Source organism: Siniperca chuatsi, linkage group LG15, assembly GCF_020085105.1.
Source record: "Siniperca chuatsi isolate FFG_IHB_CAS linkage group LG15, ASM2008510v1, whole genome shotgun sequence".
Classification (NCBI taxonomy): domain Eukaryota; kingdom Metazoa; phylum Chordata; class Actinopteri; order Centrarchiformes; family Sinipercidae; genus Siniperca; species Siniperca chuatsi.
Window position 1 is genome coordinate 16,420,315 of NC_058056.1, and position 22,972 is coordinate 16,443,286.

The 22,972-nt window shown below is 38.9% G+C and overlaps 2 protein-coding genes across 5 annotated transcripts; one reads left to right on the plus strand and one right to left on the minus strand.

Annotated features, from left to right (window-relative positions):
• Positions 1-1,922: 1,922 nt before the first annotated feature.
• mtfr1l (mitochondrial fission regulator 1-like) lies at positions 1,923-8,253 on the minus strand. 2 transcript variants are annotated; one of them, XM_044166823.1, is made up of 8 exons: positions 8,106-8,253; positions 7,258-7,424; positions 6,984-7,091; positions 6,756-6,865; positions 6,152-6,363; positions 4,904-5,288; positions 4,068-4,229; positions 1,923-3,895 (listed from the first exon to the last, which is right to left on the minus strand). In XM_044166823.1, exons 2-7 carry the CDS (start codon positions 7,270-7,272, stop codon positions 4,112-4,114), a joined length of 948 nt encoding a protein of 315 aa, XP_044022758.1. In that variant the 5' UTR covers positions 7,273-7,424; positions 8,106-8,253; the 3' UTR covers positions 1,923-3,895; positions 4,068-4,111. The 2 variants fall into 2 exon arrangements, with proteins under 2 accessions (XP_044022758.1, XP_044022757.1); XM_044166822.1 differs by having other exon boundaries at positions 8,014-8,211.
• A 1,030-nt stretch (positions 8,254-9,283) lies between these two features.
• On the plus strand, positions 9,284-22,899 carry si:ch211-15d5.11 (oxidation resistance protein 1). Of its 3 annotated transcripts, none has more exons than XM_044166818.1 (16): positions 9,284-9,415; positions 10,134-10,357; positions 12,150-12,340; positions 12,659-12,738; positions 13,914-14,060; positions 14,524-14,694; positions 16,826-16,957; positions 17,051-17,235; positions 17,321-17,682; positions 17,776-17,935; positions 19,353-19,560; positions 19,709-19,825; positions 21,035-21,187; positions 21,291-21,386; positions 21,640-21,713; positions 21,858-22,899. In XM_044166818.1, the coding sequence occupies exons 2-16, from the start codon at positions 10,257-10,259 to the stop codon at positions 21,991-21,993; spliced, it is 2,313 nt and encodes a 770-aa protein (XP_044022753.1). In that variant the 5' UTR covers positions 9,284-9,415; positions 10,134-10,256; the 3' UTR covers positions 21,994-22,899. The 3 variants fall into 3 exon arrangements, with proteins under 3 accessions (XP_044022753.1, XP_044022752.1, XP_044022754.1); XM_044166817.1 differs by having other exon boundaries at positions 9,285-9,415; positions 14,521-14,694; XM_044166819.1 differs by lacking the exons at positions 9,284-9,415; positions 10,134-10,357; positions 12,150-12,340; positions 12,659-12,738 and adding an exon at positions 12,962-13,083 and having other exon boundaries at positions 14,521-14,694.
• Positions 22,900-22,972: the final 73 nt, after the last annotated feature.

Below are 22,972 nucleotides of genomic sequence, written 5' to 3' on the forward strand. Positions count from 1 at the left end.
CAGTATAGGCTACCAGCTAAAATCAGCATTTTAGCATTGTAATTGTGAGCATGTTAGCATGCTAACAAACTAAGATGGTAAACAAGGTAAACAGTATCAGCTAACATCAGCATTTTAGCATTGTCATTGTGAGCATATTAGCATGCTAACAGTAGCATGGCTGTAGACTGTCAAACATAGCAACAGATAGAGTAAATATTTTTAAATTTATGTTTGCTTTCAAAACATTTCATACATTTCAAAAAAGCTTTATAACAGTTAGCAAAATGTTAGATGTTCCTTGGTCTGTTATTCCTGTGATTTATTTGTAGTTGCCATCGTAAGTAAAACGTTTTTACTTACAAAGGTGATAATCAAAACTATCATCTGTTGTCTGTTTGATTGGCTGCTAGATTGATTGATGAAGTATATTTGATGTCAGAAAAATAAGGAGTTTATTCGCTGCACACTTTTTTAACAAGATGATTTTTAATCTATAGGCGTGGTCTTAGTCATTCCAAGTTCAAAGGCTAAAGTCTAAGTGAAGTGACAAGTGAAGTCACTGGTATTAAAGTCAAAGTCGAGGTGCAAGTCTTTTTGTTATTGTTGTGAGAGGCCAACTGTCCATTCAAATGTGTATTAACCCGCTTTGAAATTCTTTTCACAAGTCTCATAGTGATAAAATTGTGTCAATGTCACTTTGAACTAAAGGCCCGTATTTATAGGTTTAACAGAGCCTTTTGACACTGAGCCCTATTAATTGAGCTCTCCACAGACTCCCTGTATCTAAAATTGGTAGGAAGTCCATCGTGGAGGTGAAGAGGGACAAAGTAGGCCAAGGACTCTCACAGAAAATAGACTATGACTCACTGAGGGGCCGTATCATCTTGGGAAAGAACAGGAAATGGGAAAGAATGTGGGTTAACAATAATTTTCGAAATTACAGGCATACAAGTACAGGGCCCCCCGTGGTGTAATGAAGTGAAGAAGGATAACGTGGTCTGTCAGGCTTCATTCAGCTGAAAAAGTGGTGATGTGATTTCATATTCCAGGCACATAAACTTTATCTAGCAACATCTATGATATCTCTATATCTATATATAAGTACATTTAAGTAATGTACACATTGTACTAAGTAAAACTTTTTGATACTTGTACTCTGAGTATTTTCATTTTATGCTACTTCCTCTTTCTGACTATATTTCATATTAGTATAATATTGTATCTTTTTACTCTTTTACTGATACTAGTTCATTTGTAGGTATAGATTTTACATATAAAAAAACACGCTCATTTTATAAAGTAATACACATTGTTACAGATTAAACGATCCACCAGTATATAAAATAAGTAAAATTAGCCCCATCTTGACATCATTAAAATTAAGCTTACACATTAATGCATCAATAATAATATACCCATAATAATATATATAATACATATAAGTCTGAATGGTGCCATTCTGCATAATGAGTACTTTTACTATTTATACTTTAAGTACATTTTGCTGATAATACTTAAATACTTTTACTTGAATAACAAGTTGAATGCAAGCCTTTTACTTGTAAAGTACTGGAGTACTTTTATACTGTGGTATTGCTACTTTTACTGAAGTAAAGTATCTCAATACTTCTTCCACCAATGTTTGATATTAAACTGAATGTAAAAGTAAGCCTATATCCCCATGCCACTTTCTCTGTAACTCCTAATAATCCCAGCCACTGACAGTATACACCTCTTGAGTTTAATTGGTGAAATCAGACATATCTATATAGTAATGTGTGTAACTTGTAGGTTACATTTCAGAGTTTTAGCATGGAAATGAAGGTGCTCAGTACTCTATATGGCAAATATAAATTAAAGAAATCAGTCATTTTGTTCACCTGCACTGCCCCCATGTGGTGATGCCAAAAACAAATGAACCGTTCCCACAGACAAAACAGTCAGTTTCAAAACATCAGCCAATCTTTATTTAAAAGTCCTGACATGACAAAAAACAAACATACAGATGGTGGTGGTGGGCTTAACCTTACACGGAGGTACACTTGTGAGAAACCCATTAACTAGACAAGAGAAACAATAGGATTTCAAAACAAAGTCTGTGGAAAAATTATCCTCTCAATTTATTATCAGGACTAGTGATGCACTTGGCAGAGTATGCTGTGTAAGGTTCAACACCTTAAGAACAGACATACAATTAATATATTTAAACTTGTATACAGTAGTTTTCTCAGCTAGTCCTTGTACTTCATCACTTTGACCAATGAAGGGACCTGAGAAGATCACCAAAGACAAGTTGAGGGCCAATTCTAGCAAGACAAAACCTACTTTAACTCTACTGCATTCAGCAGCACACAGATGGGCACAGTCTTGTTCAATCCAAACAGATAACTTAGCAGTAACTTACTGCATATATTGCAAAACTACACTAAAGGATTCACAGCCATGTAGGCATAAACATGACAGATGAAAAACAGAGTAGGAGTGACGCGTGTGGAGGTAAAAGTGACATAACAGTCAGCAACATTCAGCAATACCCCACACCCATACACACACAGACACCTTATCATTGTTGTTCACTTTATGTTTTTGAGATGAAAAAATGGGAATCTTAGTAAAGATGACAATGGAGGGCACACTCAGGAAATGGCAGGCAATGAGGGGTGTGCCTATTAAAACAAACCCATGGCACTTGAACTAATATGGAAATCCGGCATTGGAACAGGCAATAGATCTGTGGTAAGGCGTCAACAAGAATATTCATCGTTATCATCATGATTCTCACAAGAATTTTACACATGGTTTTGTCAAAACTCTGCATACATAATGATGTAAAAGCACTCTTACACGTAGCCCAGTTGTCTCGGCCCAAACCACCCCTTTAGTGTTGCGTCATTAAGAAACATCATAAAGGTGGTTTCATCTACCAATTAGCACATTCTACACTGGGAAATTTGTATCTAAAAGACTTGTACAAGCTTGTATCTGTTGCTTTTACTGGAAATACAAACAGCTGCAAACAATGATGGGTGCACATTTCACTCACACACTTTCATTAAGTATTTCTTGGATTTATACACCTCAAACTTCAAACTATATCATCAGCATATTCTCACTCCTTTCAGTTTGGGTTTCAACATCAGTGTCCTGTGGTTCAGTGACTATCAATCTATATGTTAATCGCAAACAAGAGGACAGGCATAATAGACGCAGTGGAGCAGGCAACATACAGTATATGATGCTGTGTGCTCACTTCCAAACTCAGTACTGTGATGCAAATATTAAACTGCAAAGATCTGAAGTTATTATTCCCATACACACTGTAATAAGCTACAGTACATCTCTGCATGTACACTAGATCAGTTTCACTAGTTTCATTTGTACATAAAATATTTTCAAGTATGTTAGAAGACTTCTTTGCACAACTGAAAAAACAAACTATTTTCATAGCAGGATGGATAAAAGGCTTTTTAAAGGGACATTCCTCAATTTAAGTCCAAACCTTGTTAGAATTGTTTAGATGCCAGCCGCTCCACAACGTGCTATAACACAATCCTAAAAAAAATTAAATAAATTTAAAAAAAAACACATCTAAGATCAAAACAGCCCAGACACAAGTTTCTGGACAGCAGTGGAACCAGTCTGCTGAGTCCTTATTCAAAATAAATTTAAACATAAAAGCCTTTTGCAGAGAGAAATAGACTGGATGCAATATGCGATGCAGCGCTGAAACTGATTATTGTTATGGAGAGTTGGCTGTTCCCCCCTCACACTGCACCAGCGCTGTGAAGTTCACATTTGGTTTTGAATGTCTGGGACAAAGTGTTTTTTTGTTCTAACTCTGGCAGACAGCTATTGCCTTGGGTCTGAGGAGCAAGGTTGTGGATCCGTGGGTACATATTCCACAGGCAAAGGCCTAAAATTAATGAGGGAGAGAAAAAAACAACAACAACTAAGAACCCACAAGTGAACTAAAACATTCTGCACTGACTACATTACCAATGACAACCTACCACATGCCTTCAAGGGTTAATTATACAAAATATATATTTAAAAAAAAAAAACTACAATCTACTATCCTGACTTACATGGAGCAGCAGGATCGGATATTGATGATAAACACGTGATCAGGCTACTTTCGTTTCATAGCGGCAGTGTCTTCTTCCTTCAGGACAAACTTTTTCCTCAGAGCTTCTGAAATCAGAGTGGCTGAGTCCTCCTCTCTGAGGGACGTACAGCCTCTGTTGTACCTGCAAGGACAACCGCCAAAAAATACAAACCAAATAACGTTCAGGGTCATCGAAATACTATAATGATCAAATTATGTATGAGAGGGAGATGATAGTATATTTCTTTAAAAGGAGTATTTCAGCATTTTGGGAAATATGCTTATTTACTTTCTCGCTGACAGTTAGATGAGTATGGAAGTTTTTATTGGACTTTATTTATTTGTAACCCACATAAGACAATCCACAGATGTGTACCATTACCCACAAATATTTCACTACGCACAAACATGTATTTTTTTTTTTTTTAATTTATGTTGTGTAAAGTCATAGCCACAAAAAATACAGAGCAATGAGAAGATTGATACCACTCTCATGTCTGTACGGTAAATATGACACTATAGTCAGTAGCTGGTTTGCTTAGCTTAGCATAAAGACTGGAAACAGAGGGAAACCGCTAGCATGGCTCTGTCCAAAGGTTAAAAAAATTCATCTATTAGCACCTGTAAAACTAGCTAATTAACATGTTATATCTCAGTTATTTAATCCGTAGGAAAAAAAGAAAGTGAAAAAGCAACAATTTGCAGTTTCACAGGGAGTTATGTGCTGGACTGTATCTTGACTACGCACAGAGACTTCCTGGAGTCTCTGCTCACAATGACAACAAGACTCAGTGATAGGAGACTGACGACTCTTACCTGTCTTTGCTCATCTTCATGCGGTTCATGTCTTTCAGGATGTCCATAACATCAGCAAAGCTGGTGGACTTTGATAGTGACACTGTATCCTCCTCTGCCTCCCGAAATTCCATGCTGGGTCTGTCCAGGTCAAAGGTCGCCGATGCCGTCATGGAAACAGGTGGCAGAGGGTCAGGGACAAGCTCTGACACCACAGAGACCACATCTTTCTCATCTTCCTCCTCCTCTTCTTCTTCCTCCTCCTCCTCCTCAGTGACATCGCTGATGACAAAGGAAGCAGCAGCTGTGGCAGCCGGCTGGTACGGCACTGTCTCGAAAGGCGCCATGGAGAAGCTCATACTTGTGTCATCAGGGGAGAGCAGGTCAGGGGTCAGGGGGTTGGAGCCTGAAAGAAAGAAGAAAAGCAGGGTAGAGAAATGAGTGGGTCTGTAGTTGTTGTTTAGTGAAGTTTGAATCGGACAGTGTTGAGAAAAACAGACTGAAAATATCCAATAGTCCAAATGCCCTTTCTATTTCATTTCCAATGTGAATTTGAAGCTTGCGTATAGGTATGCTATTGTTGTTTTCAGTAGCTCTCCTCCCAGGCACTATTACACCTTAAGTGGAGTGCTATGGGAGAGAATACACTCCAATCACAATTTTAAAAAAATTCTCTAAGCAGTATGTGATTTCTTCATGAGACAAGCATTTATTATTATATACCTCCCCTGAAAGCCCAAATGCATCTAGGATCACATAACCTACCTCATAGCTTAACTGCATCATTGTTTTGAATACACATGACACTATGATATATTAGCATGAAGGCCTGGTCTACATGAGGGCCTTCCCCTGTTCACAGACCATCTAATGGCACAAAATTTACAGAATTTAGAGGACAATAGAGTTTAAATCTGATAGTTTCTTGTGTGCCTCACCACTGAACCACAGAGATTGTCTTTTGTCGCTGACCTACAAACTGATGCCAAGACATTTTAATAGCAAAGAGCTTTAGGAGAATCAGGGCAGCTGACTTGACAACAAAAGGATCACAGTCACATGAAGACAGTAACTCAGTGGTGAAAAATAGGCTCAATAAAGCAATTTGAAAACTGCGCTGCTCTGAACAGCTTTATGAATCATAGTCTGAAGTATCAATAAAGGAGATTGTCAAGAAGTGTTCCAGTTTTCATGTTCCTGTGTGTTTATCACAATTCAAATCTACAGTGGACAAGTTTGTACACTGCAATTCTTGCTTTGGTTACCTACCAGAATCACTTGCCACAATCTTAGCGATCTGTGCACGGAGTCTGCTGAGCTCGTCCTGCAGGGCAGTAGTGCGGTTCAGCGCCGTGACCCCAGGCTTCCTAAGCCCCTCCATCCTTTTGCCTTCACGGCGGAAGTTGGGCACAGATGAGTTCCTGTGGAGCACCAGGAGAGGCGTGGGCCGCCATTCGTGTTTCAGAGGACGAGTGTCACTCCTGAAAACAAAAGAGCGGGTGACCAGTGTTACTGAACAGTCACCTTTATTATAGAATTGAGTCCAGCTTTTGAAGTATGCTGCATGTCATCTGATGCCTCTCTCTTCTCCTCAGTAAATGTCATACTACTAATCAATACGTTGCCATCAATTAATTATAGGTACAGCCCAATCCAATAGCACTGCAATACATCCTATCTTTGTTAAGTTTATAATGTTCAGTTTTCACCACTACCTATGGCTGCAAAAATCAGAATAGAGCTGAATCAAAGCCTTTCTGACACAGTATTAGCAAAAACAGGACATTATAACCTTGTACTGCATGTGGAGTAGTGACTTGGCACTAATCCATAACCTTAGTGGTTGTCTCTTAGGGCTTGATTGGATACTTACCGCACTCTGGCATATGTCTCTTCTTCATCTGCAACAATCCAGGCTATGTCTGCCAAGGTAGGAACCATAGGGCCGTCCATAGGCCGAAGAGCGGGCAGACCCGGTAGTTCCTAATGCACAAGGACACAAGTTAACGTTGTACACACAAGCATTTCTAGAGTAATAATATGGGGATGTAATTTATAGATAAAAAAGCAATGTGCAGGACTTATGGGATCTGATATTTACCTGGAAACATGCCCTTTGTGGAGGTTTGAGTGGAAGAGTGGAACCTATTCTTCTCACAACACTACGGGTGGATCCATGAGGCTTATTCTGCCAGATAGGAATAACTTCCTGCAAAGTATATATTAAAAAACACAGTCTCTACACAAAGCATAATAGTGTAATAGCAGTGCTTAGTCTATATTTTGCATTCCAGCACAATCATGCGGGAGAAAGGCAGTATTAAGTTAAACAGTGTCAAGTAAAGACATCATTAATAGCTAGGAAGCAAACATACAGTTTCTGTTTCCATGGTGATAGAGGGTCAGTCTCATTCGCTGGGAAGCTGCACACCAATGCTTGGTGCTAGCAGTGGCTGAAGACGGAGCAGTTCAGTAAACAGATGCCATGTCAGTACGACTGCCAACTCTTGGGATATAAATGAGTGATTAGTTACTGGAGCATCTGTTGAGAGAAACATACAAGAGCGGAAGTTAAACACCACATTACTTTACCAGAAACTTAAAACAAATAGTTTAGAAATTATTACCCAAGTGGCACAAGACAAACTAATCATAATTTTGATGACTGATTAACTAGGCAAGTAACCTTTTATATTAAGAGCTCAAGTAAAATGCATGTGGTGGATACATCTTCTGAATTTGTAAAATTAGCTTCGTTTTCGCTTTTTTGTATCATTCTAAAATACATGATGTTACTTAGCTACTTACGCTAGCTAACGTTGGTACAACTTTATCACCTCACCGCGATTAGATCAACAAATGAAGGAGCAGTGCTAACATATCTAGCGAATTAACCTATGTCTTAAATTTAACACAGCTAATTGTGTTAACGGTGCCGCTACAGGCTGCTTTGACTAACGTAGCCGTTGACAACAACATGATGAACGCCAGAAAGATCGCTTTAGTGCAGTGATTTATGAATACATTTGCTCAGTTCATCATTAGCCGGTAGCTACGGGTATCAAAAACACACACAGGGACCGTCAGTTAGCTTTAGCTGCACCAACAACGACCCCCTGGTTGACCCTCACCTGTACACCAACACCACCAATTTTTCAGTGTGTTTCGCTTATCTCCATAAAATGGAATTAACAGTGCAAGATCCCAATTTACGGTAGCTTACGGCTGTATCTTGGAAAGCTAATCCGTTAAATTGTTTAGCAGCTTCTCCTCTTCGTCTTTCAGCCTTTACTTATGTTGTCGTTCTTTAGGCCGGAAACCTGTTCCTCCCTTTCCTGTGATTTGATTGGTTGGAGCGCCACGAGTGTCCTCTATCAGAATGGTCCAAGAGCGCCCCCCAGAGGTGGAGGTGAACAGTGCTAAGCAAAGACATGAATACAAAACAACAGGGGAGGAAACTGTAACCCTGCTTTGGAAAAATGTATTATTTGGACCCACTGAATATGACAGGAATTCTTGCTCTCAGTTTAACTAATTAGCTAATTAACTTTTCTGAGTCTATTCACTATGCAAAACAATACATTACATGAATGTACCAACTACAAAGCTGATAAAACATATAACACCTGTAATCTTTCTTTTACTGAAGAAAACCTTGGCATGTTTATTTGCAGTGATATTGTTGGTTACTTGCTGTATACTTGTTATATCTGTTCAATGATGCATATTAGAAAAAAGATTTTTAAAAAATAAAGACATGATTTTTGAAAAATGAAAGAAAAAATATTACAGCTGTTTTAGAAATACAGTGGTAGCGATAATTTACTACCACTTCCTTATGTGTTAAAATATCACAGTGATATCATGATATTATTTTAAAGCATTTAAGCTTCGGAATAAGTGTGCAGGGAAGGATTTATTTATTTATTTTTTTGCTGCTACTTGTTTTCCAGTTACTTTTAAGTAAAACAAAATAAATATTAATTTGACCCCTTAGCAACAACTATAAGATGCTTCTGAAAATATCTCTCTATATTATGTTTTTCTTTTTAATTGCAAAAAAAATATAAATTTATAAACATCAAGACGCAGAAAAAAGATACAACTATGTTAGCGAACAAGGCACATTACATAAGACAGAAATAATATGGGATAAAACTAATGATAATAAATAACACTACAATATACAAAATAATATAAAAATTAATAAATAACTCATGATTAAATAAATAAAAAAGAAAGGGGTCCTCGGGGTCAGCAAATATTTTCAGTTCTTCACGAGCTCTGAGGGGAATTTTGAGATAAGATGTCTGACAACACAAGATGTATCACCCCTATCCACTTCCGCTTTCGCTGTTGCCTGCCGGCCGGGGGGGCAGAACTATCTTGACAATCGGCGCGACGGCCCTTTAAGCACTGGGCGGAGCTTGAATATTGAACTTGTTACTGCTGTCTGCAGTGATATCATCACACTGCAATATGAAGACGCGTTCACATGACCGCCACCCGTCTCCATCCCTGAACAAGACACAGGTCAGTAAAGATACCGCTAAGTTTACCTGATGCTCTTTTGAGTTCTTCATCTCTATAAGACCTGCTGATGTAATATTTCTTTCTGCTATAGCAGCAGTCTCGATCATTCTGTAATGTCGTCTAAAATGCTTACTTCCTCCATGGGTGATCATTGCCAGCCTTTACAGGAAGCAAATTGTGATCATTTTTAAAAACCATATGACTGACATATGTCAGGAGCTCTTGAAGGATGCAGGATCAAGTAAGGCTAATCCTGTTGTTGCTGTTAATTCAGAGATGACTGACACATCACCACCCAAAGGGATGTGTCATGAGTTGCCGAAATTAGGCTTTTGCAGGATGTAGCCAGATGCATTCCTATGTCATGATATGAACATAGTGTTAGGTAATGTCTAAATACAGCTGTACACTGCTAAGAGCCAGGAAATACAGTGATCCATTTAAGAAGCATCATATTGATATATAATAATATTTTACTTCACATTATTATAGAAATATGAAATATTAAGCTAGTCACACTCATCATCCACAATATATGGACTGATTGACAATTTAAAATGAGTGCTGGCTCCATTACACTGTTAAATGTCTAGCTCACTTCCTTATGGGGGCCTTATGGGGGGTGGCTGCAGGTAGAACCTTTACTATCCCTTTTCCCTCCCTCTGCCTAGACATCTGTAAAATCAGCCCACATTTTATGACTTACTGTCTTGTGTAGGTGCTGTAACTGGGTTAAAAAGTAGGTATGGGGAATAAAAGGAGGAGGAAGGATGCCAGCTGAGCCCCTCATCCCTCTGCAACTGCCACCGCTGCCAACATCAGACAAACCCCCCCACAGAAAATGGCTCAGTCTGTGAGGAGGCCCGAGACTCTAGGAGCCATGGACCACGAGCCCCAGAGGGACAAGACCAGGACCAGCTACTTTGGCAACGTCAAGACCAGGTCAGGCCTCTAAATACATGGATTACTGGAAAGAAAACAAAGGGGAAAGCTCCAAGTGGACATGTGACAAGTTTGGCTGGCATTTCCTACTCAGATTTAAGCATGCTACAATTCACTCTTTCATTATTTTATTAATTTCATAAGAAGGGTAACATGTCCAGATTACCACTAAGCAGGTGTCATGCCAGACTACAATACATAAAGGATTTTTTAGCACAGAATGCACATTTTCATCCACTGTCACTGAAGGACTCCATCATGTGGGTGAGAGCTGCAGCATGTTGCCAAGAACTCACTTCCCTGGCCATCACGCAGACGACTCCCACTCCCCTATAAATAACTCTGATCAGACTGTGAGCGCTGCTCTATACAGCCATTCACACTTCAAATGCTCTAAACAACAAACCTTTGAATCCCTGCAATTAAAGGGAAAATCCACCACCACGACTGGCAGAAAATTAATTTGCAGTTTTCATAACTGAGATTGAAGATTTCCCTGGTTCCAGCTTTTGAAATGTGTGCATCTGCTGCTTTTCTCTGTCTTATGTGACACTAAATTGAATATCTTTGGGGTTTTGACTGTTTGTTACACAAACCAAGCAATTTGAAGATGCCACCTTCAGTTTCCATGATATTGTGATGGCAATTTTTGACTATTTCTGACTAATTAAAATAATCACAAACATAATTTAGATGTTGTTTCTGTAGTATTATACACCCACAGTAGCCATTCATGAGTTTAAACCTGTAGCAGAGACTGTAGAGATCATGTCATCAATAAAGAAATCTAGTAGCTTCTTCATAAACAGTGAATATAAATCCTATGATACAATCTCCAAATGATTCCAGTGAAATCATATAGTGATTTTAATGGAATAGGAGGACATTAAAATAAAACCTATTTGGATTGAATATCTCAAACTAAAATTCTTTGATTTGGTCACTAATTCATTGTCAGTGAGCTATAACTACAAAATGTCACCTGATGACATCATTAACTTACAGTAAATAAGTATGTAAAGTTTATTTATTTAGCACCTGTGTAAAGAAATCCAGATTGGAGTCACATGAGACCTTTTTGAAGATCTGAATAGACTAGACGGGATGAAATAAAAGCATGAATAATCATCTCCATCTCAGCTTGAGACACAGTAGGTTAAGTTTAGCAAAATTCCTCTTCTGGAAAAAAACAGGAACACATCAAACACTTTGAATGCTTTTCAAGAGATAGTGCCTGGTCAAATAAAAAAAAAAGTATGGATTTAACAGATGAGGAGAAAGAACCGTGGCGTTCCGGCACCAACACAGATAAGGACCTCTGTTTTATCAGCATTAAGCTGAAGAAAATGTTTTGCGGTTTAAAAGAGATGTATAATATATCATCTGCATAACAGTGATAAGATATACCTGTGTATAGCAGAGCAGTGGGTCTTGAGGAGGCATTTGTTTGTGTTTGTGCCCCAAATCACTATAATAACACAATCTAAATTAGCGCTTTAACAATAAGTCGATCGACAGAAAATGTGTGTGCAACTAACGATTAATTGACTGTAATCGACAGACTAATCGATAACAAAAATAATAGTTAGTTGCAACCCAAATGTAAATTCTGTTAGAGGGTGACTTTTTACCTTTTAAACACTGTTAGGAGCATGCACTGAGTTAGTTATGACATACTTTCAGTGTTTTTTAGAGTAAACTCAGACTATATGTGTGTGCAGATGTGTAACCTACTTAAATAAAGTGTAATGGTAATTGGCAATTTTTCTGTTTTTTCTGCTCTCTCTCTCAGACTGGGTTCCAAGCTCCCTCCTGGCGTCTCTCAGCCTCCACAGTTCGCTAAGCGGCCCTGGGAGACTCAACCCCGAGTGATGCTGGAACCTGCAGCCAGCAGCCAGCGTCAGCACCAACCCATTGTGGGCCGGCCTCTGAACCACATTCCCCACATCAGAAACCCCAAACTGCGGCAGTACTACCTGCAAGGTGCTCCTGCAGTGTTTGATATCCCCGGGCAGGGAGCGGGCTGTTTGCATCAAGCAGAGGCAAAGAAGTGTCTCTGAGATGACCACCAGCTTGAATTTACATTTTATAATCCTCACACTGAGCGATGTGTGCCAACATGGCACACAACATAACTTTGCATAAAGTAATTTTCATACAGAGAGGAATGGCAGGCATATACCCTGTAGTTTATTAATCCAGTTAGGAAGTGGTGATGAGGCTCTGCTTCCTCATACTTGTGCTGTGCTCAGGATCTTTTGTCACAAGGCATGACAGAAGTTGATTTTGTTTGGCTCACAGGGACTTCATGGGATCTAAACAATGCTGCAATGAAGCAAGAGCATGTGGATGGACCGCCAGATGACAGCACAAGCAGCAGGGTGAGTCGCATGTTTTTGTTTTTGACTTTTCAGACTTTATTGTACTTCTTGCATGCATTAAGGAACTCAGCTGTGGAACAGGTAAGATAAGAATTGGGAAATTGGACAGACCGATAATGGATTTATCTCTGCATCTATAAGTCATCTGGTTAAGTGTGTTGGAGCAAGCATGTTGCAGCTGGTAATTGGTTTCACAATTTATGGTCTTGAAAGAGTTTGATAAAGAGCGTCCAAGGTTCAGAGATGTCAGAGCCGTTCTCAAACGCCATGGGAAAACAGAGTCTGTTTCAGAGTCTCTACAACAAATACAGCCAGAGGAATGTATATTCAGTCGTTTATTCTAAGGTATTTGTCAGCTGGTTTCTGATTTTGCTGCTGAGCTGTTAAGTATGAATAGTGTTGATCTTTCTGTCTGTCTGTGATCGTCTGTGTTATCATGAATCTGGAAAGGACGTTAGTACATATTACTAAGTGCTCTAGTCTGATTTGTTTCACCTTTGCTTGGAAATGTATCCCTTCTTCTTCTTTTTTCTCCTTCTTCTCCTCCTTCAAGTCATTAACCATTTGCAGCTTCTTTTTTTTCATCCATTTTCATACACACAAACACACATAGTTTATGCCTACACAAAGCAGCACATGCACAGACACATCCACACACTCACACCCACACAAAAGCCCACCGTTTTTCCTGTGGTCACATCATCTGTCAGGCTGCAGTAATCTAATTTAGGTCAATGGATTCATCAGTCAGTGCATGACAGTTGTGGAAGTGATGCTTCACTCCCACTGTTTCAGCTCTTGAACTTACTCGCAAACAGTAATATATTTTATTCACAAGTTCACGTCCAATCTGATCTGATTCGCAAATGTTTGAGCTGATTTAGAGTGGAAGCACGCAGTGAGACCTGCACAACAAATTGCAGTGGGTATTTGAGTCCGTAATTATAGTAAACTAGCGGTTAGCAGAGCACTTCGATATTGTCCTGTCCTGCATTAAAAACGAACAGTAGAGTTTAATCACTCCTGCATTTCTTCCACAGTGTGCTCGTAGAGTGCAGTTCTGAAGATGGATACAAAATACGTTGTTCACTCCAAAACAAACTGAATTATCTTACGCATGAATAAAGAATTACTCCTTGAGATCTGGTGTGTGATCAGATTTTTTTGTGTTTTAGGGTCTCTCTGGGGACACAGTGTTCAGCGTCTCATCTCAGTTCAACAGTAACGGTACATCCTCAGCAGAAGAGGGAAAAACTGGCCACTGTCCCTCCCATTCCTCTTCAAATTTACCCTTCTCATCTGCTACCCTCATCTCTAGAGAGGTAGGAGTCAGCTGTAAGCACATGATGGGGCCTGATGCACTAAAGTGTGTGTATTACGTGTGTAAAATGATGACACTGTTTTTTTGCCTGCTGTTGTTGACTGGATTTGCATTGCAAGACAAGATATTTCCCCTCTCTGCCTACAACTTCAGCTGCAAAGATTTAGCTTTAGGCAGGAAGTGTGTTGCTCCATTGTAAACCCATTCAGGCAGTCAATACCGCACCCTGAAACCTAGACTGATAATATGCAACGTGTACTCTTTACTCACTGTCATTTTAATGTAATTTTAATATGTTGTAGCTGTAAAAATCAGCTTTTCATCTACAACCCTCACTGTGATTATAAAGAGAAGTGGGGAAAACAGGCCTGCAGAAAGAGGAAGTTGTCACTCTTGTCCATGGGTTATACAGTGTCTATTTCAGCGTCAGAGCTATTCTTATCATGGCTTCCATTCTGAAGCAGGTGGTCGTACCGAAGGAAAAAAACACTTCCACCAGTCAAAGATCATCTCAGCCAGAACTGAACTCTTACCCTAACCCGAAGCGAGAAGTGGAGGCGGATCCAGAGTCTTTGGATACACTCGCTGCTCAACCTCATTCCCCCTCACCAGAGGCAGAATATGACAAACTACTGGTGAGTGGAAAAACATAACTTCCTTTACTGCACATTACGCAATTTAGAAAGCACTCCTTTTGCGTTGTTTTATAACATATATGTGTAATTGAAGTGAAGAGCAGTGTTGAAAAGTAACTAAGTAGATTTACTCAAATACTGTACATTTTATGCTACTTTATACTTCAACTCTAATACATTTCAGAGGGAAATATTGTACTTTTTACTCCACTACATTTGTTTGACAGCTGTAGTTACTAGTTATTTTTCATATTAAGATTTTAGGAATAGGGCTTTGTAAGATTTTAAATTAAAAAAAAAAAACACGATATGCTGCTAAAATACATTACAGTGATAAACATTAAATCAGTGGTTTCCAACCATTTTAACCATTTTCCCTTTTAAACTTCTCAAATGGTTTCATTTGAATAACTAGAGGTCAAATGAATCCATTATTTCACAAATTTGTGTAGCAGAACTTATTTCTTCTTTTCTACCCCATTCATTATCTGACAACCCCTTATTATTATTATGACTCTTGGAGGGACCTGACCCCTAGGTTGGGAAACAGTAGAGTAAACTACCTAACTGCATATAAAGTAAATAAACTAGCTCCATCTCAGCCAGCTCCAACAGTAAAATGCTGCTTACACATTGATGCATCAGTATTAACAATCTAATAATGTAATATATAATAGTATATGAGTCACAGGTGACATTTTACTGCATAATGAACTTTAATACTTTAGGAACATTGTTCTGAAAATACTTCTGCACTTTTACTTAAGTAGGATTTTGAATGCAGGACTTTTACTTGTAATGAAAAAATAATCTATTATATAAAAAGAAAGGAATCAATTGCAAAAAAAAACAGAACAGAGATATCTTTGTTGCTAAACAGATTGTATGACATTAGTGTCTGCTCATCTTAATGGGATCACCTTCCTTTTTTCCAGTTATTAGACAGTTATTAGCTGTGGTGAAGAAAAATGAGCCGAGGAGGTTTTATAATGGATCAAATGAACAGAACAAAACAAGACATAGTGACACTGTTTTACAAGACCTTATTGACCTTTTGCATTCAGTGTTTGTGGGGGGCACTGTCTGTACAAAACAAGAACAAACTGGACAGGGTTGTCAAACTGGGTGGCAAGATAACTGAGGAACCAGTGTGCAGTATTACTTACACGACAGACCAGTATACCATAAATTTAGCTCACAAGATCATAGCAGATCCACTGCACTCTCTATGGTCTGAATATGCACTTTTATCTTCAGGGCGAAGGTATAGCATGCCCAGGATGCGGACTAAAAGAGGCATCACATCCTTTGTCCCACGCAGCACCCAGCTACTTAACAAGCTCTGATCACATGATCTGAATTTGGCACTTTCTTGAACTTTCCCAAAATGATACTGCTTATATACATATATACACTGATATGCTTATGTTTTATGTTATATTATGTGCTGCCATGTATCGTTGTTGATGTTCTTTTATGCTCTGTGCAAAGCAAATTCCCCTAGGGGCAATAAAGGTATCAGTCATTCATTTAATTCAAAACATGACGGCACTGAGTGCAGACTGCAAACAAGTAAGCATCAAACTCTGACAGTTGAAAATTGTATGTTAGGGACTACATTTACAGAAATATAATAAAGTTGACTTTAGCTTTAGTTTCACATCTTTTCTGCACATACGCATGAAATTATGGAGCTTTTTATGAATGGAGATAAGACGTGTTTTCATCGTTTGGGCTACAGTTGCATTGCTAGCTTGATTTGTATATTGCAATTTTATATAGGGCTGCAACTAACAATTATTTTCATTATTGATTAATCTGCCGATAATTTTTTTGATTAATCATTTGGTGTATAAAACAACAGAAAATACTAAAAACAAAATGTCCAAGCCCAATTTCATTTATGTGAAATGCTTGTTTAGTCCAACTAACAATCCAAAACCCAAATATATTCAGTTTATTATGATAAAAAAAATAAAATCAGCAAATATTTACATTTGTGAAGCTAGAACTAGTAAAATTTAAATGGTTAATAATTTTTTAAAATTGTTCCAGACTAATAATTTCAGCTGTTATTTTATAATAAGGCATATTTTGTTGTTAACACTGATACAATATGTGATGCTGACAGGATGTGGAGGCGGTGCCGATGCCTGATGGACAGCTCTGCTTATTGGCTCTGCCACCAGAATGCTGCCAGGGAGAGGGACCAGAGGCCATGCAGTACCTCAAACTGTTTTGTCGCTACATCACAGACCGTAAGGTGGGTGTGAACAGCACTTGCGTCAGATCTCCATTTTCTACACCTGCAGACATTTGTAGGCTAACCTCAACATATCCTATCTCTCTCTGTTAGGGTGTGGTTTCAGGCATCCTGTTGGTGACTTCTAATAAGATCTTCTTTGACCCGTGTAAGACACAGCCTCTGGTGAAGGAACATGGTTGTGAGGAATACCTCCTGTCGTGCTCTGTTGACAGTCTGGCATCTGTCTCCTTCTTCTCTGACATCTCACATGTTCACTTCAACACGTCCCAGCAGAGGTCAGCAATGATTCACTGTTACTAAACAACACAAACACACACACAGACTCAGATTACAAGAGTTTTTTGATTCATTTCTTATTAGGAGAAAAGGAAAGAAAATTTTCCAGAAGTTGAAAACAGCCAAAAGGCGAGCAGGTGGCTTTCCAAACCAAAAGGGGGAGTCAATCCCAGCTCTGGTGTCTGCGGCTCCGTTCGACTTGTCCAGTCTGGCTCTGAGCCTGACCAAAGAGGTTTCTGGGGAGGAGGAGGCAGAGAGCAGAGACATGGCAGAGGCCGAGGGGACGCTTGATAGCAGCCCGCTGGAGGTACTGTCAGAGGCGTCTGTAGGCGTCCTGGGAGTAGCTGTCCTGAGCAGTGCTGCTACCTTCTGCTGTGGAGGTCAAGAGGCGGCGAGTAAAGTGAAGACGGAGCCACTGCACACCTCTGTGAAGAGTCAGGCTGCAGGTACAAACGACACGATCTGTCTGAGAGATGGTTTACTTTCTTGTTTTCATTTTCTTCACCACAGCTCAACTCTTGTTCTCTGTTTACTTTCAGTGCCTCTGAAGTCATCAGCAGGTAGTCCTGGCAGGCTGATGTTTGTGCGGCTGCGGGCTCAGCCATCTGCAGGAAAGAAAAAGGGTGTAGGAGGCCTTCAGCTGGGGTCGGCCAAAACTTTACCCCAAAGGGATTCCTGGCTTGCCCTCTCACAAGACAGGTACAGTAACTAATGGCAGATAAATGTACATGAACCTGAGATTTAAAGGGGTGCAGTTGGTTTTTAGTCCCTAGTATGGGTAAAGCTCCAAAAACACTGGATCCTGCATTTCCCATAATGCAACTCAGTAACATCTTTCATTAGACTCTCCACCCCCTAAATACTTCATTCAAATAATCTTCATTCAAACCCCACACATGCAGTTTGTAATTCAGGTTTGCTGTTAAAAGCTTTACGTCTCAAGCCCAAGCCAAAATATCCCTGATGACATCAATGTGACATCATCAGGGTTATTTTCTTCAAACTTTGGAAAGCTCCTCCAGCGCCAAAGAAGACATTATACAACTGTTTTCATCCTCAAACTGGTCTCTTCAGTTGTATATTTACTTTCTCTGTCAACTTATATTTTGTCACTCAGTAAACATTATAAAACATAAACATTACCTTGACTACAGTGAAAGTACAAAGGTAGCTCTTTTGAAAATAAATCTGTCAACAGTTAGTTACATATGATCTCTGTGAAAGGGCAAGTAAGGCATCCAAAATAGCAGTAACTATTTAACAGTGTTGTTACTTTATACTTGAGTATTATTTAAATATAAATACTCAATACTTGAGTATTTATATTTTATGTGACTTTATACTTGTATTCCACTACATTTCAGAGGCAAATATTGTACTTTTAACTCCACTACATATAATTCACAACTACTAGGTACTTGTTACTTTTTAGATTTAAGATTTTATCTACAAAACATGATCGGTTTACAAAAATGATTCACTTTAGTGGATCAAACCACCCAACAATCTATTAAATCCACCTCAGCCCACTAAAACACTAAATCACTGTTCACATGTTGATGCATCAATAATAATAGTGATCCAATTATATAATAATATAACACTGACAAGGTCCATTCTGCTTAATGAGTAGTACATTTACTTTTGATACTTTAAGTACACTTTAGTTGCCAATACTTTTGAAAGTTACATTTTGAATGCAGGACCTCTACTTGTAATGGAGTATTTTTATAGTGTAGTATTGTTATGTTTACTTAAATTACCTACATCTTCTTCCACTGCTGTTATATAAATATTACACCCTACCAACCAGTTCTTCTCTAACTGAATGATCCTCTCTAAAGTGACCTCTTTTTTTTTTAGAAAACTTTATTTAAAATCCTTATGAGGCTTTTGTAATTTTCCTTTTCAAAAGCTGCTGAGTACAACACTACCTCAGTCACAGGAGAATTACTGATTTGAGAATATATTCATAAAAGTACATTAAAAGCATGAGTTACATTCAAAAGCTTCTCAGTCTCCTCCTGGTTTTGTTTCTTCTTGCTGTGTTGACACAGCTGTTGGGGTTGTTTGTCATTTCAACATGTCCAAGCGACTGCTTCTTTTCCCCCTGCAGCTCTGACGAGCTGTATGCCTACCTTACGCACTGTCGACCAGACTTGTGTATACTTGAGGGGGGAGAGGAGGAGGGGGAGGCGGATCGTGACGAAGAGGAGTTTGTGCTTATTGAGGACAAAGAGGAAGAGGAGGAGGAGGAGGAGGAGGAGGAGGTGGAGGATGAAGAGGTGTTCCAGAGGCACCGCAGCTCAGGGGACGACTGGGAGGTGAGTGTTTAGTCTCACGGGAGAGAAGACAACAAGAAACGTTTGATTCTTAATAAAGACAAAAATTATGTGTTATCATGCCTCCTGATGTTCTAGAACAAACTGGCTGCTGTGTTTTGTTTTGAATGTATTAACTGTTTCTTTGCAGATGGTGTTGATGGAAGATAGTGAGGACAAGCCGACCCTGGTCATTGACAGGAACCCTGAAGGACTCGATAATATCGTAGAGAGGAGCCACATTTTAGAAGCTTCACATGTCAGAGAGGTGAGTGACCCACAGACAGTATCACACACGTCTCCGGGGCTCTTAGTAACTACTAGCTACTTTCAAAATAGTGATTTTCTAAATCATGTTGCACCATTAAAACTTTTCTCATATTTCTCCAAAGACCCTTTTCTTACTTTTAACAATAAAAAAAAACTATTACTAAAAACTTGAGTTAAGTCACATTGACAGAATTTTGGACTGCAAAAGGGACGACTAATTGTGATTTCAATTGGACTTTGAGACTTTAGTAATATATAAATTGGTTACTAGGAGACATCTGTAGTGCTGTCCAATCAAAAGTCAACTATGTAAACAAACCACACTAATATCACCAGAAATATAATGATCACAGGTTTAGGGAGCCAAGTGATATATTAAACTTAACTGCCAGTTGTTTGTGAATGTAGGTATGACTTATTTATATATGCATACATGGGGAAATATGTGTGTCTCAGAAATAGCTGTAGTCATGCAATTTAAGTGTAACGTTATTGCTCTTCCCTGTTTCTTTAACATTCTAGGCATACCTGAGTTACATCAAATCTGTGATGATGTTAGTTAATTAAGGTTATTTTAAACACTATTTTGTCACAGATTGAGAGTGAAGCCTGCAGCTGTTTGCATCATTATTAAACAGCATTTCAATCAAGTGTCCATATGTAAGGTTTCCTCCTTTTCCCCAATTAAGGGTAGAGAGTGTTGTCTGCTGGACAGATTGTAAAGCCCTTTAAGGGAAATTTGTGATGTGATTTTGGGCTATATAAATAAAATTGACTTTACTTGAATATAATCTATATTACCTGTTATACCCTTCACTCTATACAGCTTATATATTAGCAAGCTAGTTTTTTCAGGTGGTTCAGTCAGCTATTCAACAGTTAGCTACACCGGGGAGGTAGGAGGTTAAATATTTATCAGCTAAACTCTATGTAAGAACCAGTTTGTGTGGTGCAGCCTGTTTTAATTTACAACACTTGTGCTACAACTACACTAAGATAAATTCAGAAGAGCTGGTGCAACTGGGTCCAGAGCAGAAGAGTAGAAGAGTGGGGCATTGGGCCTTGGAGCATTAAAATACCCTTCGTAGTGTACACACAGTGCTATGTACCTAACATTTAGATGTCAGGATCTGGCTCTGTTCGTATTTATGCTCCTTCCTTCCTCGGCTTTGTTACATTTTTCTCCCATCCTTTACTCTTTTCTCAGCTATGTAAGGAGCTTCCCCCCAGGACAGTGGGCCACACCTGGCAGCTGGCTTACAGTACGTCCCGTCACGGCTCCAGCCTCAAGTCCCTCTACAGAAAACTCAGTGCCACAGACTCCCCCGTGCTTATTGTCATCAAGGATGCGCTTGATGATGTAAAACAAACCATATGTTATCTCTAATATCAGTTATAGATGTTGTAATGTTTAAATAATTGTTTTGTTATTGTTGCTGTCTCTTGGGGCTTTCCTTCATCAGATATTCGGGGCCTTCCTCTCTCACCCTCTGAGGCCCAGTGAGACGTTCTACGGCACAGGAGAAACATTCCTCTTCATGTTGCATCCTCGCTTCAAGGTAAGCCACCTAACAACCCCAGAGTGATACTGTAGTTCTGTTAGTTCAGCCAATTTGTAAAATATGTTCTAAACATCACAGATTCTGCATTTTGTGTAAGGTCAAAATGTCAGAAAGTCATTAATAAATTTCCTTAAATTGCTCTAATTAAATGGAATTATTATTATTTTTTTTTTTTTTAATTTTTCACAATCCACTTTCTGAATTAATGGTACTAAAAAGGGAGTAAGTTGAATCTGCCTTTTCCCTGCAGTGCTTCAGATGGACTGGAGAGAACTCCTTTTTTATTAAAGGAGACATGGACTCCTTTGCAATTGGTGGAGGCAGGTAATGCATTCAGTTTTATGTCCTCTATTCTGTCTGGAATCTATTCAGCATATGTGGGGAAAAAACAGACAATTCCGTCAAAACAAGTAAAAAAAAAAAATTAGAAATAAAAAATAGACATTTCTTTTCTCTTTTTTTCTGCAGTGGTCACTTTGGTCTGTGGGTGGATGAGAATTTGTACCTGGGTCGCAGCAGCCCCTGCTACACCTTCAATAACTGCTGCCTCTCAGAAACTGACGACTTCCGAGTCATGGAGCTGGAGGTGTGGACGTTCAGCTGAAGAGGCCGAGCGACCGCTGAGTTTCTCTTTGACTCACTTCGTCCCTGCTGATCAGCTTTATCAAGACAGCATTTATCACTGAGCAAAAACAAATACAGCCACTCATTCATTTCGTGGTAACAGCCATGTAAAAAATATCAACCACAAACTCCTGGATTTATCCATGTGATTAACTGCTGTGGATTTTAGTGAACCGATCTTGAGCAGCTCAATGTCCCAGAGTGGGGATTAATGGTGGACTGTTTTGTGCTTGACTTTCGAGTTCAACTGACCTGAGCAGACATGAATTGTTATGAAACTGGATTTTTAAATCCTCATTTTTGAATGGAGTTGGTTACAAGTCTCAGAGACTGCACTTTGCTCTTAATGTGAATCAGTAACTTCATGATATCTCATCATTTATCATGTGAACATGACGGTAGACCTGTCTTCATAGGTAATGCATGCCCCCACTTTTATATAACTGTGTTCAGTTAATGCTGGACGTCTGAAACACACATTGGTGTTCTTATGAATAGATTCTCTATTGAACCAAAACTGCATGTGCATAGCCCACAAATATCAATCATTTTTAGGGGTTTTCATCAATTAGTGTCATAGACAGCAGAAATAATGAAAGTAATCATGTAAGAACACTTGGAGCTCTACTTTGAGAAAAGCTTCTCAATTGAAGTTCATCTGTACTTCTAATGGATCTTAGTCTCATTCATGACTATTACTGAACTCTTTTCATTTCAAGTGCTGACTCATTGACCACTATGGTTTTTGATCTTGAAAGAAAAGCTTGAGAATTACTTTGAATCATTCAACTGTATCCGTAACATGCTCTCACTCCGAAAGCTTGATCTACTTTGCTTCTACTTTGTAGATTAGTTAATAAAAATCAGCACAAAGTGAAAATGTAAACTCTAAATATGTTTGTATGATTGATTGTTAAACTGTACAGTGTGTGCTAAATATTTCCAAAAAGAACACAATT

Excerpts from the sequence above, each read along its gene's own strand:
- mtfr1l (XM_044166823.1), bottom strand. Across the intron at positions 5,289-6,151 it reads GATTGTGGCAAGTGATTCTG|GCTCCAACCCCCTGACCCCT; the intron begins GTAGGTAACCAA and ends TCTTTCTTTCAG. Across the intron at positions 4,230-4,903 it reads ATGAAGATGAGCAAAGACAG|GTACAACAGAGGCTGTACGT; the intron begins GTAAGAGTCGTC and ends TTGTCCTTGCAG.
- si:ch211-15d5.11 (XM_044166817.1), top strand. The coding sequence starts at position 10,257 with ATGGCTCAGTCTGTGAGGAGGCCCGAGACTCTAGGAGCCATGGACCAC. Across the intron at positions 10,358-12,149 it reads TTTGGCAACGTCAAGACCAG|ACTGGGTTCCAAGCTCCCTC; the intron begins GTCAGGCCTCTA and ends TCTCTCTCTCAG. Across the intron at positions 21,387-21,639 it reads TGTTGCATCCTCGCTTCAAG|TGCTTCAGATGGACTGGAGA; the intron begins GTAAGCCACCTA and ends TTTTCCCTGCAG.